Here is a 15,961-nt window from a genome sequence, read left to right as displayed (position 1 = left end):
CAGATGCAGTCGGTTTATGATATTCCATCAGATGCAAAACGGTTAGGAGTTAACTAGAGGTGTGTAAAGAGCTGCTGACGAAAGTGGGACACACACGTTACAGAGGCAAAGCGAACCATATGAGACCCATCGACCTCCTGAGGGTTGTTTTTTTTCTGATTAAAAGTACTTGAAATCACCAAAGAGGAATGCATGTAACTCTAGCTTTGTCCAATCTAAACATTTCAGAGAGAAGCTAGACTCCCAAAATGACACATATTTCAAACTAAAGCTCAGCTTTGTAAGCACAGTGAAGCCTCTGGTCCTCTGTATATCAGTATGAGCATGTCACAGACACACAGCATGGTCAGATAAAGAAAAACAATGTTTTAACACCTAACCCTGTTTACAAGAATGGTAAGATTATCCGGGGAAAAACACGTCTTACTGCTTTCCTACTGATAATCGTGAAACCAGAATGTGGACAATAAAGCAAAATCTTTATATAGAATAAATCATAAATAATTAAAACGGTATAAGAAAAGATAGATGAAAGCCCGTAAAGAAACATACTGAAAAAAGAGAACCTTTCAGGTCATACTATATTTAGACGTGTTTCATGCTGGCAGTCACCTCTTCTTCCTTCACCGTTCCCCATTTAAGTGACATTCTCGGTTTGGTGCAGATGGGGACTCTTTCTCTCAGGACAAGCTCTGGGTATTTATGGAATGCTCTTCTATACAATTTAACAATATCCACACAGAAGCTTTTGTGTCTAGTGTTGAAACCTAGTAATTATGAGCTGTAAAGGGCCACAATTGTACAGAAAAAAAAACAAGACAGCATTGTAGGACATATGCACAACTAGAAAAGTCACTGGAAATGCTTAAGATGCAGGATCTGTCATATACCAGTCAAAACTTTTCAGCTACAAACCAGAAGGACACTCTGGAGCTTTGTATCACACTTACACCAGATTAGACACCTGTCAGGAGACAGAAATGTATGGCATATTTGTTTTAGGTTAAGATACTGTACACTACACGGCCAAAACATCTGAGCATTATACACATACAGTATGTGAGAATTTGTCAAACTGTTGACACAAAGCTGGAAACACACAATTGTTTTGTATGCTGGAGCAATAAGATTTCCCTTTCTAAAGTATGGTCCGTGAAGATAAGGCTTGATGTAGAAGAACTCAAGTGGAATTAGCCCTGATCCAACCTCACTGAACACCTTTGGGATGCATTGGAATGGCTGCTGCACTCCAGGCCTCCTCACCTCAGTAACACTCTTTCTTGCAGTTGAATGGACAACTACACACAGCCACACAGCCACACATCAACATCTAGTGGAAAGCTTACTCAGAATTATGAAGGTTATTATAAAAAGGGGGACTTAATCTGTGTCAGTGTCTGTGGTTTTGGGAGAGGTATATCCGTGTGTGATTGACACATGCCCACATACTTTTGGTCAAATAGTGTTCTTTGGATAAGTAAAATGCTGGAATAGAGCATAGTTGCACTTAGTACATTGGGTGTTGTTTCCATCTTATGGATGGATTAGCAAATCTAAAATCATGCCCATTGAATGAGCTGGTGATGTATGATGATTATGATTAATATATGATTATATATTACACAGACCAGCCTCTTTTTATCATGACAGGTGATATGACAGTCTCTAATGTCAAGCTGACTCACAAAACAGTCCCTTAATAAATAAGCAAATTAATCTGAAATAAACTGACAGCACAGAGATGTATTTTGTAAAGTAAAACAGCTGTTTTTAAAAGTAAAGTAAAAGAAAAGCCCTTACCTCTGGTTGACATGGCGCTTTGGGGAAACTGGGATTTTCCACCTTCAGTAGCCAACTGATCAGGATTTCCTCATTTCATACGAGCAGACTGTATGCGAGCTGTTCGGATCCAAGCGCATGAGCACACACACACACACACACACACACACACACACACACACACACACACACACACACACACACACACACACACACACACACACACACACACACACACACACAGTGGCGGGGTTTAGTACACACTCCGCGGTTACTACACATCAGCAAAGGGAATAACAGCAGCACACATTGCACGCGTTTCCCTGTGGGCGGAACTGTGTGTGTGTGTGTGTGTGTGTGTGTGTGTGTGTGTGTGTGTGTGTGTGTGTGTGTTTGTGTGTGTGTGTCTGTAAGTGTAGTGTGTGTTTGTGTGTGTCAGTGTGTGTCTCTGTGAGTGCGTGTCTGTGTCTTTCTGTGTGTGTGTTTCTGTGTGTGTGTCCGTGTGTCTCTGTGAGTGCGTGTGTGTGTCAGTGTGTGTGTGTAATAATTTCATTCATCATCCACCCAGCTTTTGTGAGACAGGTTTTTACTCTAGAATAAATAAAACAAACTCAGATCGTCTTCATGGCGCAAATAAATCTTGAATAAATATATACTTCTAAATATATATACTTTAGAAGTATAACCATTTAAAACTTCTGCTATTATATGATCCCAACATAATACTGTACAGTACACAGCGCCCACACGTGGTCAAATCGCTTAACTACAACATTACACTTTATTATTCAGTATGAAGCAAACAAACAAACAAACACATTTATTTCATGTTTGTTTGAAGGAAGAAAGGAAAAAACAAATTCCTATATAGTGAAAAAATAATATAATATATTCCTGTTTATTTTAGTTATCTCATAAATTATTTTCAGTAATTATTTTGTTTTTTATTATTATATTAATTATTTTATTTACTAACATTAATAACAAGCCACGTGTTCTCGTCTGACTTTAAAAGAAAAACTACAAATACCAGCGCCTTATGTTTTTTTGTTGACGTCATCATCGTGCGCCCGATAACACTTAGGAGTGACAACGAACAGCATGGCTGCAGTAAATAACGTTACTTTAACAAAGTTACAATCATTAAACGGCGTATTCGCCATATATAAGAAATCGGGACCCACGTCTGCAGACGTGTTAAACACACTGAAACAGGCGCTGTTAAAAGGTAGTCAGTGTTCAGTGCTGTGTACATAATGAACACTGTTATGTTAGATTATATTATGTTCCTACTGTAACTGTGTTCTCTCATCAGAGGCTGGTGTAGATAAAGTGAACCCTAGAAAAAGGAAGAAACAGGCTATCAAACTGGGACATGGTGGGACTCTGGACAGCTCTGCTTCTGGTGTTCTGGGTAAAACACAGCTATAGCACACAGAGCACACAGACATGACGACCAAGTGTCATGATATTAACACAAATGTGACTGTCTTGCAGTGGTTGGTATGGGTGAAGGGACAAAGATGCTCACCTCCATGCTTTCTGGATCAAAGGTAGGCCATAGTGGCTTTCTTCATCATCATCATCATTATAATCATCATCATTAAAACAATGTCTGAGCAGCTTCAGTGATGTTTTTGTGTTTGACCCTTTTTTTTTCTCCACGACTGCTCAAAGAAATACACAGCTGTCGGAGAGCTGGGTAAAGCAACAGATAGCTTCGACGCTACAGGAGGTGTCGTTCAGGAAAAAAGCTACGGTATGTTCAGAGGAGGGAGAGTGAGTATATTGGTAGGAGAATGTTGGACATGGAGCTGCCAGGCAGGAGGCAAAGAGGAAGGCCAAAGAGGAGGTATATGGATGTAATTAATGAGGATTTGAAGCTAGTGGGTGCAAGTGTTGAGGATGCAGAAGATATGGATAGGTGGAGAGAGATGATTCGCTGTGGAGACCCCTGAAGGGAAAAGCCGAAAGAAGATGATGTTGTATTATAGATCTGTCTATAGAACTTCAGACACAAGCACGATATCCCAGATGTCATGCTCATTGTTTTTTTTTGTTTTTTTTGTTTGTTTGTTGTTGTTTTACTCAAGATCACATAACGAGAGAGTTGTTTGAAGAGAAGCTGAAGCAGTTCACTGGTGAAATCATGCAGGTGCCCCCTCTGTGAGTCTTCAGTTCATTCTGATGTCTTTTATACTTCTGATGATTCGCACGACGTGTGAGAATACAACACAAAGTCACACGTGATGTTCTTCTCCTGTAGAAATGAATCCTATGTAAATGCAATAGTAAAATAATAAGTCTTATTAATAGTATTGTATGTTCTATGGGTAACAAATGAAAGACAGTTCAGTTTTTTAACTAGCTCAGCTTCACTGCACCTTGACCATCCAAATAATGTAGTTTTAATGATGGACAGAGAGCTGTCCCAAAAGTCCCATATGTATACAAATAGATTAAGATCTGTTGAAGACCGTAACGAATTATTTACACATTTTTCTTCCTCATCACACCCTTCAGTGAGCTTCATTCCCTTCGAATGGTTACACTGTCATCTTTGAATGAAACACTTACATCAGGATAGAAATGATTTATCCCAGCATTTACAGTGACCTGAAACCATGTCATCAAACTGCATCCACATTATAACAGCCACTGATCTTTTCTTTAAATTGTTACCCATTCGTTTTTATTGATTTGTTCGAAATGTTATATATAGAAACATATTTTTGGGGGAGAAAAAGTCATTTCAAGGTCTTTTGACATTTAATATTTACATGAAAAACATATTTGCATTAAAATGATATATTTTGTTTATTGTAGATTTTTAAAGTCTGCGTTTTACATTTGAGCACACAGGTACTCAGCACTGAAAAAAGATGGCAAGCGACTTTCTACCTTGATGAAGGAAGGACACAATGTGGAAGCTAAGCCAGCACGACCAGTTACAGTATACAGCCTCTCGTTACAAGACTTTAATCCCCCACTTTTCACTTTGGGTTAGTAGAAATATTCAAATGTTGCTCTCTGTGATCTTTGTGTAGTGGGCAAGAGTCATTTGCCCATGTGATCAATTTCTGTTTGATTTTAATGTTCTAATAATATATTTATTGTATTTATTATCACATTATTACTATTTTTTTTTTAAAGCTGGGAAAATGGTTTTACTACACACACACTCGCAGAGCACTTTATTAGGAACACCTGCTCATTCATCCAGTCATCAAATAAGCCTTTTATATAGCAGCACTGCAATGCATACTGTCATGCAGATACAGGCCAAAAGCTTTCGATAAAGTTCAGGTTAACCATCAGAATTGGGAAAAACTTTGAGCTCAGTGATTTTGGCTCTGGCGGGACTGTTGGTGTTGGACAAGCTAGTTTGAATATTGTTGCTGATTGCTAGTCTCCTGGGATTTTCACACATGACAGTCTCAAGTGTTTACTTGTAGGCAAGGCAAGTTTATTTGTATAGCACATTTCATACACAGAGGTCATTCAAAGCGCTTTACATAGAAATTAGAAAACAGTTTATAAAAGAGAATATATATATATATATATATATATATATATATATATATATATATATATATATATATATATATATATATATATATACATATGTATATACATATATATACGTATATATGTATATACTTATACATATGTATGTATGTATATATATATGTATATATATATATATATATATGTGTGTGTGTGTGTGAAAAATAAGAAACACAATAAAGTCATAACAAAAACAAATAACAATTAAAGAAAATAAATGTGATTTTAATAAAAACAGTTTAAGATATGTTAAAAAGAATAAAACAGGAGTAAAAGTGATTTGGATAAAAAGTGCAGTCAGTGTGAAGCAGCACAGCGCTCATTCAGTAAATGCAGAGTTAAACAGATGTGTTTTTAATCTTGTTTTAAAAGTGTCTACTGTTGAAGCACATCTGATCTCTTCTGGAAGCTGATTCCAGCTATAGGTGGCATAATAACTAAATGCTGACGCACCTTGTTTTAGGTGAACCCTTGGTATCTCTAACTGACCTGATCCTAATGATCTGAGTAGTCTGCTTGGTTTATTTTCAATTAGCATGTCTGTAATGTATTTCGGTCCTAAGCCATGAAGTGATTTATAAACGAGTAACAATACTTTAAAATCTATTCTAAATGTAACTGGAAGCCAATGTAAGGACCTGAGGCCTGGAGTGATGTGCTCAGATGTTTTGGTTCTGGTCAGAATTCTGGCAGCAGCGTTCTGTATGAGCTGCAGCTGTCTAATGGTCTTTTTGGGGATCCCAGCAAGGAGTCCATTGCAATAATCCACCCTGCTGGTGATGAAAGCATGAACAAGTTTTTCTAAGTCCTGTCTTGAGACAAAACATCTAATTCTGGCTATATTTCTGAGATGGTAGTAAGCTGATTTGCTTATCGCTTTCACGTGACTACTGAAATTAAGGTCAGACTCTAAAATTACACCAAGATTTCTGACTTTATTTTGTGTCTTTAGACCCCTAGAGTCAAGGTGTGTGTTAACCTTGAGAGTTTCATCTTTATTTCCGAATACAATGACTTCGGTTTTGTCTTTGTTTAACTGGAGGAAGCTTTGACGCATCCAACTACTAATTTCATCAATGCACTTACATAGAGAGTCAATGGGGCTGTAGTCATTAGGGCACAGGGCTAAGTATATCTGGGTGTCATCTGCATAGCTGTGGTAAGCAATTTGGTTCTTTTTCATTATTTGATCAATTGGGAGCATATACAAATTAAAGAGAAGCGGTGCAAGAATTGAGCCCTGTGGGACTCCACATGTCATGGATGTCCACTCAGATTTATGGTTACCTATGTTCACATTGTAACCTCTCCCTTTTAGGTATGATTTAAACCAATTGAGGACCATCCCAGAAAGCCCTACCCAGTTTTCCAGTCTATGTAAGAGTATGGTGTGATCTACCATGTCAAAGGCAGCACTAAGATCTAGTAGCACCAGCACTGATATTTTACCTGAATCAGAGTTTAAGCGAATATCATTTATTATCTTTATGAGCACTGTCTCTGAGCTATGATGCTGGTGGAAACCAGATTGAAAATTGTCCAGATTTGTTCAGCTGATTGAAAACAACCTTTTCAATGATCTTGCCTATAAAAGGAAGATTAGAGATCGGTCTGTAGTTGCTAAGTATGGTTTTGTCTAGGTTACTCTTTTTTAGGAGAGTCTTAACAACTGCTGTTTTTAGGGACTCTGGAAAAGAGCCTGTGAGCAGAGAGGTATTTACTATTTTTAAGAGGTCAGTTTCTAAGCAGTTAAGTACCTTTTTGAGAAAGGATGTGGGGAGGGTGTCAAGGCTGCAAGTTGATGCTTTAAGATGTTGTACTGTTTCTTCCAGGGTTTTTATATCAATTATGTCAAATTCTGAGAAAATGACAAATTTTTGAGGTTGCTGTAGTGAGGTCTGACTGAACACATTACAATATGAGGCCATATTGATTGCCATTCTGATATTACTGATTTTCTCAGAGAAAAAGGTTGCAAACTCATTGCATTTGTTGTCAGAGAGCATATCACTAGGAACTTGATTTGGGGGGTTTGTTAGTGTCTCTACAGTAACAAAAAGAGTGCGAGTGTTGTTTATGTTGTTGTTTATAATGTTTGAGAAGAAGATCTGTCTAGCTGTGCCTAGTTCTACATTGAAAGCACGAAGACTGTCCTTATAGATGCTATAATGTACTTCAAGTTTTGTTTTCCGCCACATACGTTCAGCTTTTCTGCATGTTCTTTTCATGCTCTGTACCGCTGTTGTGTTTCTCCAAGGTGCTTTACATCTGCCAGTGATCATCCTGACCTTTACTGGAGCTATACCATCAATAACATCTTTAACTTTTAAGTTAAAAATTTTAAGGAGAACATCAACAGAGTCTGCTGATATGTTTGGCAACATTGATATAGCATTCCTAAATACCTCACTGGTGTTTTCATTTATGAACCTTTTTTTTTTGACATATACAGATCTAGCATCGGTGGCAGGACAGATCAATAAATCAAAGTAAACACAGAAATGGTCAGATAGCGCTTCATCCTTGATAACAGTGGATGGAATGTTTAGACCCTTGCTAATGAGCAGATCAAGAGTGTGTCCCCTATTGTGTGTAGGACCTTGTACGTGCTGGGTCAGATCGAAAGTGTTTAAAACATTTAACAGTTCAATTACAGTATTGTTTTCTGCATTGTCTATATGAATGTTGAAATCTCCAGCAATAACAAAATAATCAAGTTCAGAGGAGATTGTTGATAAAAGTTCTGTGAATTCATCAACAAAAGTTGGGGTGTATTTGGGAGGCCTATAAATAATTGTAAACAGAATGCGTGTTGTACCTTTTAGAGCAATTCACAGATATTATAATAGCATAATAAGACAAAACATCCATTAAGCTGCAGATCTGCAGACAGAAATGTCTCGAAACAGAGACCGGTTTGGCTTGACAGAAGGATTACAGTAATGCAGAGAAGTCTGTCAGAAGACTGTCAGAAGACTGTACAACTGTGGTGAGTAGAAAAACAAGACAGGTTGTACAACATTTCACACATCAAACCTTGAGATTAGGCTACAAAAAAAACCCCCAGAAGCCTGAATCAGGCTCCATGTCTGTAAGCTAAGAACAGAAAGCTGAGGCTCACCAAAACTGAACAGGTGACTGGAAAGTTGTAGCCTGGTCTGAGCAATCTCATGTTCTGCTCAGGCACACAGATCTCCAAATCAAAACGGCACCAATTGTCACCAACGGCATGAATCCATGTACTCAGTCTGCCTTGTGTCAACAGTCCTGGCTTGTGGAGGTGGTATAATGGTGTGGGAAATGTTTTCTAGGCACACATTGGGTCAATAATACCAATCAATAATCACTTGAAAGCTACAACCTATTTGAGTATTATTACAGTCCGGTGCATCTTTTTATGGTCACAATTTATTAGCCTTCTAACATAACACACCATGTCACAAAGCAAAACTAGTTTCATGAACATGAGTGACTCCAGTGTTCTTCAGTCCGATTCCCACTCACCAGATCCAAATCCAGTTTATTCGGATGAGATTCACAGCATGATGATGAAACTCAAAGGAATGTATGCAACATCTTGTGGACGTCATGCCATGGATAATAAAAAGGGTGGTTCTATATAGTATTAATATTGTGTTCTTAATAAAGTGTTTCCCTCAGCCACGGGTAACTGGTCCCAGTCTCAGTTAGTTGTAAATCCAAGATATTCCCCAACTGTGCCATGTTTCTTCAGTGTTTGAATAATCTTGTGTGCATGCAACCAGAACAACATCTTAAACTCCAAATATCAGCTATATGTTTGTCGATATAGCTTATGGAGAACTCTGTCCAGACACAATAGATATTTTCACATAAACATGAAGTGCACACACACCAAATTAAACTGAAGCTCGTGACCTGTATCGACGTGGTTTTATGAATTGCGTTGCTGCCAAAATATTGACTGAATGGTAAAGTGCATATAGTGCAGGTGTTGGTTTTTGTATATAACCATGAGTTTTAGCTGAAATTATTCAGTCATTATATGACACCTAATCCTAACAGGTGTTAATTTACAACTATATTTATTATTAGCAGTACCTAAAAGAATGTAAGTCATTAACATGCTTTTCATATTAACAGACGTTGAGTGTGGTGGAGGGTTTTATGTCAGAAGCCTGGTGGATGATCTGGGAAAAGGTGAATAACTGAATTTAGTCTTGTTTATGTTCATATTTATGTACCATCGTATTTAAAATGTTTGCGTTCTGGGAATGAGATTTGTGTGGGTGTGTTTCTCCTCTGCAGCATTGTCCTCATGTGCTCATGTACGAGAGCTGACCCGGACAAAGCAGGGCCAGTTCACTCTAGAAGAACATGTGTTAAGGGAGGAACGCTGGACCTTCCAGGACATTTCTGAGGTATTACAGCCCTGCCCTAAGCCTGCAGTTGTGCAAAAAGCGAGCAAAAAAAGCAAAACGCAGGACACCACCTCCCACCTCGTCTCTGAACCTGCTGCAAAAGATCTCCAACATAGCAGACACGATCCTGATGGTGAAGACCATAAACGCAGCACTGATTAAAGAGCACTCTGTTACTTTGTTAAATGCTTAACTGAGTGGTAACAAACAAATTGTCCTGTAATCCTTCAGTGAGTAATAGAGAGAATCAGCTTCACCACATCAAAAAGCCCTTTTGAGTTGTTCAAGAATTCCTTATAGTTTTATAACAATGTTCTGTTGGCTGCCATCAACATGTTCCACAGGCACTGATATTTGTTTTTCCTGAACCTCAGGCAATTTGTGGCAACGCTAAACTGCTCTGTATTTTTATGGCCATGCGCCATTTGGCAGCTTTTTGTGGTTGTTATGGTAGAACAGAGGAACCGACATACTTGCTCTGTTTTTCCCACTTCTTGAAAATAATAGTCTGCCACAGAGGTGCTGACCTTTATGTTGAACCTCATTTGTAATTAAAGACTGGCCCAGATGGGTAATAATAAATACTAAAACATAAATAAGTACTTGTGGGAAGGAACTGCATTTTGTTTTGATATAAAACAGAAAAGACATAAACCACAAAAATGTCATTTTAAAGCGGACATCTGCAGTCGTAAGCAACTGAATCATAGCAATGTGAGAATTCTGCTGTTAATTAGTTTCCAGCTGAAACGTTGCACTAAGGAGAAAATCGCGCTCTATTTTATTTTTTATTATTTTTTAATTTTTTTGGATTTGTAGTAGCCAAGCCTGATTTTTTTTTGTTCAGATACGACCAACTGATGTTTCGCTTCTGCAGACCTCTTGGCATTGGCAGAAATAAAGCCAATAATGAAACAATACTGTGTCTTATAATTGTGTCTTATAATTGTTGCATTTATAAAAAAAAAAAGGTTAATAAAGACAACAGTCAGACATGCAATAGCACACAAGGGATCGGTAAAATCATCACACCTGTGTTTGATTAATGAAACACAAAAGAATCGTTTGAACTTGTGCCTTACATGGGCTTGGGGGAAAAAACACAACGTGATCATCAAAAATCCCCCACCCATAATCTTGTGTTCTAATACATGCACATTATCATCTAGTGCTTGGTAATATTATGAACAGCAGCTACGCTAATTCCTCTTCCTTTCTACCCATCCTGAGGCTTCAACAAATTGTACGTGCTCAGATTGTCTTCTGTGTCATGAACATTTTGGACCTTCACTGAGATGAGGCCAACCATGTGAGGATCCTGAGAAATCTAGAGGTGTTCCAGTGGACTCTGCTTCATGACATATTAGAACATACTAAGAGCAGATGAAAACTTTGAGGACAACTCCCTCCTCATCAATACAACATTTGTAGGACTGTTTATTTATAATCACACCCTCTACTGTCACCCACATTAGGATGAGGTTCCCCTTTGAGTCTGGTTCCTCTCAAGGTTTCATCCTTTTCCATCTTAGGGAGTTTTTCCTCCCCACAGTCACCTCAGACTTGCTCATTGGGGATAAATCCAAACACATTTAAACAGATCTAATATTAATCTTGAATGTTTAAATTAAATAATAATCTTTATATTGACTTTTTGTTTGTTCTGTAAAGCTGCTTTGAGACAATGTTCTTTTGAATAAAGCACGACAAATGTTGTTTATCAAATGTAATTCGAGTTAAAATCAGCATCAGAATTGTGTGTGTGTGTGTGTGTGTGTGTGTGTGTGTGTGTGTGTGTGTGTATATATATATATAGGGTCAAACTGATTACCAGCTAAACTGACAATTGACCAACAGGATAATTTAGGTAGTGTGCATCTAAAATAAGTGGCCAAGGTTTGGTGATTGGTGATGAAAGGCTTTCAGGTAAAGAGGAAAATGAGGTTAGTTTTGCCACCTGGTGGCAGTACAGAGCTGCACTCTTTTATACATTCAAGCTCTTTGACAAATGTTGAGATTCTTATTTTCTTGTTTTGTCACATGAAAGCACAGATCACGAAGCCAGAAGAGAGCAATAGTGCCTTGGTATTCTCAGTCTAAAAGTGAGTGTTGGAAACATTCAGAAAGCACTTGCTAAGTCTTTATGAACACAAAGCTCAAGCTCCAGCACTGACTTTTTAACATAGTGCTTGCTCCTTTAAGTAGATAAAAGATTAACTTTAGGGTAGCAGGTATCAATGCAAAGTAACATCTGAAAGCAGGTAACAGCGTGTACAAAAGAAACTCAGTGAGAATAACACTGTTACTGCACGATGTGGATAAATTAACATATGATATTGGTGTGTAGTATTCACTAGCATTGAAGAGTTGCAATATTTAAGCTCTTTAAACATAATAGTACCAAACATGTGGCAGTTTTGTGTTTAAGGTTCTGAGATAAGATCAAAATGTAGGATAAGTATGTGCTTTGCATTTATTCCTTTCTATTTCAATTCTAATTTGCCTGGACTGTAAATTGTATTAATCTATATCTTAGCTTTTATTAATTCACATTTGTACTATATATCCTTTTATTCTAATTCTCCTTATATTTAGTGGCTCGAAATCTAGTTAACACAGATCAGTTGAAGCAGTATTGCAGGTTGAGTATGATCTGAGTTTGGACAAAATGTTTGGTCAGGTTCAGATTCAAACCGTTGGGCCGTTACTTTGGGTTGGGCTCAAAGTGGGTTTACATGGAACACTATCACACTATCATACAGTTAAAGTGACGTGACATACGGCTAAGTTTGGTGACCCATACTCAGAATTTGTTCTCTGCATTTAACCCATCCAAAGTGCACACACACAGCAGTGAACACACACACACACCATGAACACACACCCGGAGCAGTGGGCAGCCATTTATGCTGCGGCACCCGGGAAGCAGTTGGGGGGTTCAGTGCCTTGGTCAAGGGCACCTCAGTCGTGGCCGGCCCGAGACTCGAACCTTAGGGTTAGGAGTCAGACTCGCTAAACATTAGGCTATGACTTTCCCCAAATCAGAGAGACAACATAGGACTGTTCAATTATCTTACTTATTAAATATTAAGATAGACATTCTGGTGCTAGAGTAAAGTAAATGTGTAATTAAAATAGGTGCAAGATATAAAGTGACATTTTATATACGTATACATGTTCATATAGTATTGTAGACAGTATTGAGTTAGGTGCTTTTGGCATGTGTGCCATGATACAGAAATAACCAGGAGAGATTTCAAACTATTTAGCTAAAGCGATTAAAAAAGTCTCAGTTGGACTAAATCTTGAAATCCAGATCTCTCAAAGGAATCTGTGTTTATACCAATAGTAGCTTTTTACAGTGTATTTTTTATTGCAAAAAAAAGGAAAAGAATTTAAAGCATCAGTTACTGGAGTATGGTTTATTCCCATCTATGAGCTCCAACTGTTGATAAAAATGAATGCTGAATTACACTTAACACGTTTGTAGTGTTGTCATCTTTATACTGTATATATGTCTAATTTCTAACAGAATCTTCACAGCCCCTTGACACATGATCTTATTCCACTGTCCAATTCAGCTTATTACTGTTGCCTCTTCTTTTGATTACATGCATGTTGTATATCTATTCCAAATAATCTGAGCACCGGGGGTGGCTCCATATGCCACTCTTGCAGGCCTATAGTTCTAATAATAGCATCGCAGCATAGAAGCAGCAGGGAAAAAACTGTTTCTGTGTGTGGATGTTGTCATGCCTTATTGTGGCTGCAATTATGGTCTTAGCCCTATAATGTGGGTGGTGCACAGTCAGAAAGAGCAGAGTGTTATTACACAAAGACAACTGAAACCTGGTTAAATTTGTTCATTTGCTCAGGCCTCTATTGGGAGTGTAAAGACTGAAAAATTCTGTATTTATATTGCAGTGCTCCACAACCCAGTCAATGATTGTATTGTACAGTGTATACATTCTTATAAAGAATGTAGTTGTGATTGCATAAGTATTTACCTATATTGCATTCAAACCTCTAAATAATATTTATTGTAACCATTTGCCATCATAGAACACATAATTAGTTGAAAGGAATCCTCCTGGGTGCAATTAAAGTGTCACAGTATCTGAATATAAATATACCTGTCCCTGGAAGGCCCCAGACTTTGATAATGAACACACCCATACAAACAGCAGCATAAAGATCAAAACAAATCCAAGACAAAAGGTTTGAGAATCTGCTTCAAGTGTTGAACAGCTAAAGGAGCAGCATTAAATCTGTCCTTTAAAAAAAGGAAAGAATTTGGCACAACTGAAAAGTCCATGAAAAGTCAGGGATCTGGTCAGGAGCGCATCGGTCTGAGACATGACCAAGAGAGCGAGGGTTATTGTTTATTTTGTGTAGTTTTATGACGTATAATCCTTATGAAATCAATTTCACTTCTAGGCTGTTAATTTACAAAAGTACAAGAGGATGAATAGTTATGTAAAGTGCTGGACTTTCAAACTTACACCTCTGTAAGTAATAAAATAGAGTGTACACATTGTCTACGCCTCAAATTCATATGTTATTTGTTACGTTAACGACTATACTCGGTATGACATGTTTTTTTTTTTCAATGACCGTTAAATAAAAATAGAAAAAAGTTATAGGAATTATTATATAGAATTCTATCTATCTATCTATCTATCTATCTATCTATCTATCTATCTATCTATCTATCTATCTATCTATCTATCTATCTATCTATCTATCTATCTATCTATAATTATATAGAGAATATTATATAGAAAATACTTGATTAATAGAGAATACTTGTATAATAAATAATTGATCAGTGGCAGAAGGTATTATTATTTTTTAAATAAGCTTATATAAATACAAACAAACAAACAAACAAATAAAAAGTGCTGCAATGACCAAGTTTATCGACGCTATCACTTTAAATACGTGCGAACACATTCTACGCATGCGCAGTCTTTGCTCGCCTCAGGCAGGCTGCTAACGTAGTTAGCTGCTTCTGTTAGCTTAGCTGTGCTGCTGTGGGAGGCTGATGGAGCCTTAGCTCGGGGTTGGTCAGGCTGGCTGAGGAAACATTTCTGACTTACTGTGTGCTTTTCACTACCTGCACAAGGAAGAGTTGTAATTGTACCGCTGCTTAAAACATTGTCACTGAAGAGTCTAAGCGGAAAAATGATTAAATCCTTTATTTCTCCAGCTTCACGTGAAATCCCTCAGCAGTAACCGCAAGATCCGTGTTATTGACCGCTGATCCCACACAACACAGAAAGGATGAGTAGTTCATTTTAACCTTTATTACTTTATTACAGCCAGGACATTTGTGTCAGCTAAACTTGGAGGAAACCGTTAAAACGCAGGCAAAAAGCCCACGATCGACCGATTCGTCAGTTGTTTATGCTTTAAAATGGCTGCTGGGAGACTGAAGTACAGCTGATTTTGTTTAAAGATGCTCTGGAGGATTGTAAGGCCGTTGTGTCTGACACTGAACGATGTGTGACTTTGAGGATTGGTGCAGTATTGAGGACTTTTCCAGCAGGATGTAACGCTGGATAACGCAGGAAATTCATCCTCTTGGTCAAAAAAACAACAACAACAACAATGAGGCAAAACCGGTGGCTATCAGAACTGAGCTGATTTTATCCCACTGACTTTTTTTATGTATTTATGAAGGATTCTGTGCACGTAAATGGCGTGTTTTTGTTTTATTATTTTGCTACAGTTTTTTTTGTAAGAAGACCAGGTTTTTCTCTACAGAGATGGACTTAACGGATACGTCGTGTTGGTGAAGCCTTTTGACTGCTAATTGAAACAATCTGGAGCGCCTGAAAAGGGCCTCGTTATAATCCTAGAGAAATGGATGTGAGGAAAACGATGAGGACTGAGATGTTTTGTCTCAGACAGATGGCTACGTCCAGGTTTGTGCTGCAGAGCATGAACACGTACCTGCTACTTTGTGTGATGTTGTGCCTTGTGATGGCTACAGACGCGTCTCCGTCTAAAAGCTGCGACAAAAACTGTCTGTCTGGGAAATGCGTGAACGGTTCGTGTGTGTGTGATCGTGGATGGGTCGGGGATCAGTGTCAGCATTGCCACGGCAGATTCAAGTAAGTATACCTGATTGGCACCGACTCTGTTTACATGCTGTCTAATAATCCGGTTGGAATGAAATATATTCTTCATGTAGACGCGATAATCCGGATTAG

General features: G+C 38.0%; 3 protein-coding genes across 22 annotated transcripts in view; 2 read left to right on the top strand and 1 right to left on the bottom strand.

Moving 5' to 3' along the window:
- ablim1b (actin binding LIM protein 1b) overlaps window positions 1-2,016 on the bottom strand; it is a 57,688-nt gene extending 55,672 nt beyond the window's left edge. For 5 of the 19 annotated variants that reach the window (XM_047817345.1, XM_047817337.1, XM_047817338.1 and 2 more), the window contains exon 1: window positions 1,801-2,008. In XM_047817345.1, the coding sequence (XP_047673301.1) occupies window positions 1,801-1,813 (13 nt within the window). In that variant the 5' untranslated portion in view covers window positions 1,814-2,008. Of the gene's footprint in view, window positions 1-1,800 lie in introns of all 19 variants that reach the window. The other 14 variants (XM_027140520.2, XM_027140554.2, XM_027140530.2 and 11 more) reach the window with 9 other exon arrangements.
- An 806-nt stretch (window positions 2,017-2,822) lies between these two features.
- Window positions 2,823-10,338, top strand: trub1 (TruB pseudouridine (psi) synthase family member 1). Its single transcript, XM_027140348.2, has 8 exons — window positions 2,823-3,007; window positions 3,095-3,193; window positions 3,277-3,332; window positions 3,457-3,538; window positions 3,873-3,945; window positions 4,642-4,781; window positions 9,469-9,525; window positions 9,634-10,338. The coding sequence occupies exons 1-8, from the start codon at window positions 2,881-2,883 to the stop codon at window positions 9,906-9,908; spliced, it is 909 nt and encodes a 302-aa protein (XP_026996149.2). The 5' UTR covers window positions 2,823-2,880; the 3' UTR covers window positions 9,909-10,338.
- A 4,384-nt stretch (window positions 10,339-14,722) lies between these two features.
- The window catches only part of atrnl1b (attractin-like 1b), a 110,449-nt gene continuing 109,210 nt past the window's right edge, over window positions 14,723-15,961 (top strand). For both annotated transcript variants that reach the window (XM_027140657.2, XM_047817239.1), the window contains exon 1: window positions 14,723-15,862. In XM_027140657.2, coding sequence (XP_026996458.2) covers window positions 15,612-15,862 — 251 coding nt within the window. In that variant the 5' untranslated portion in view covers window positions 14,723-15,611. The remainder of the gene's footprint in view (window positions 15,863-15,961) is intronic.

This window comes from Tachysurus fulvidraco, chromosome 8 (genome assembly GCF_022655615.1).
Source record: "Tachysurus fulvidraco isolate hzauxx_2018 chromosome 8, HZAU_PFXX_2.0, whole genome shotgun sequence".
In the NCBI taxonomy this organism is placed as follows: domain Eukaryota; kingdom Metazoa; phylum Chordata; class Actinopteri; order Siluriformes; family Bagridae; genus Tachysurus; species Tachysurus fulvidraco.
The sequence above is the reverse complement of the archived record's forward strand: the minus strand, read 5'-3'. Positions and strand labels throughout refer to the sequence as shown.

Bases quoted from the DNA above. Each gene is read 5' to 3' on its own strand.
- trub1 (XM_027140348.2), top strand. From the start codon at position 2,881: ATGGCTGCAGTAAATAACGTTACTTTAACAAAGTTACAATCATTAAAC. The intron at 3,539-3,872 runs GTATGTTCAGAG...GTTTTACTCAAG, and splicing joins CGTTCAGGAAAAAAGCTACG to ATCACATAACGAGAGAGTTG. The intron at 3,946-4,641 runs GTGAGTCTTCAG...TTGAGCACACAG, and splicing joins ATCATGCAGGTGCCCCCTCT to GTACTCAGCACTGAAAAAAG.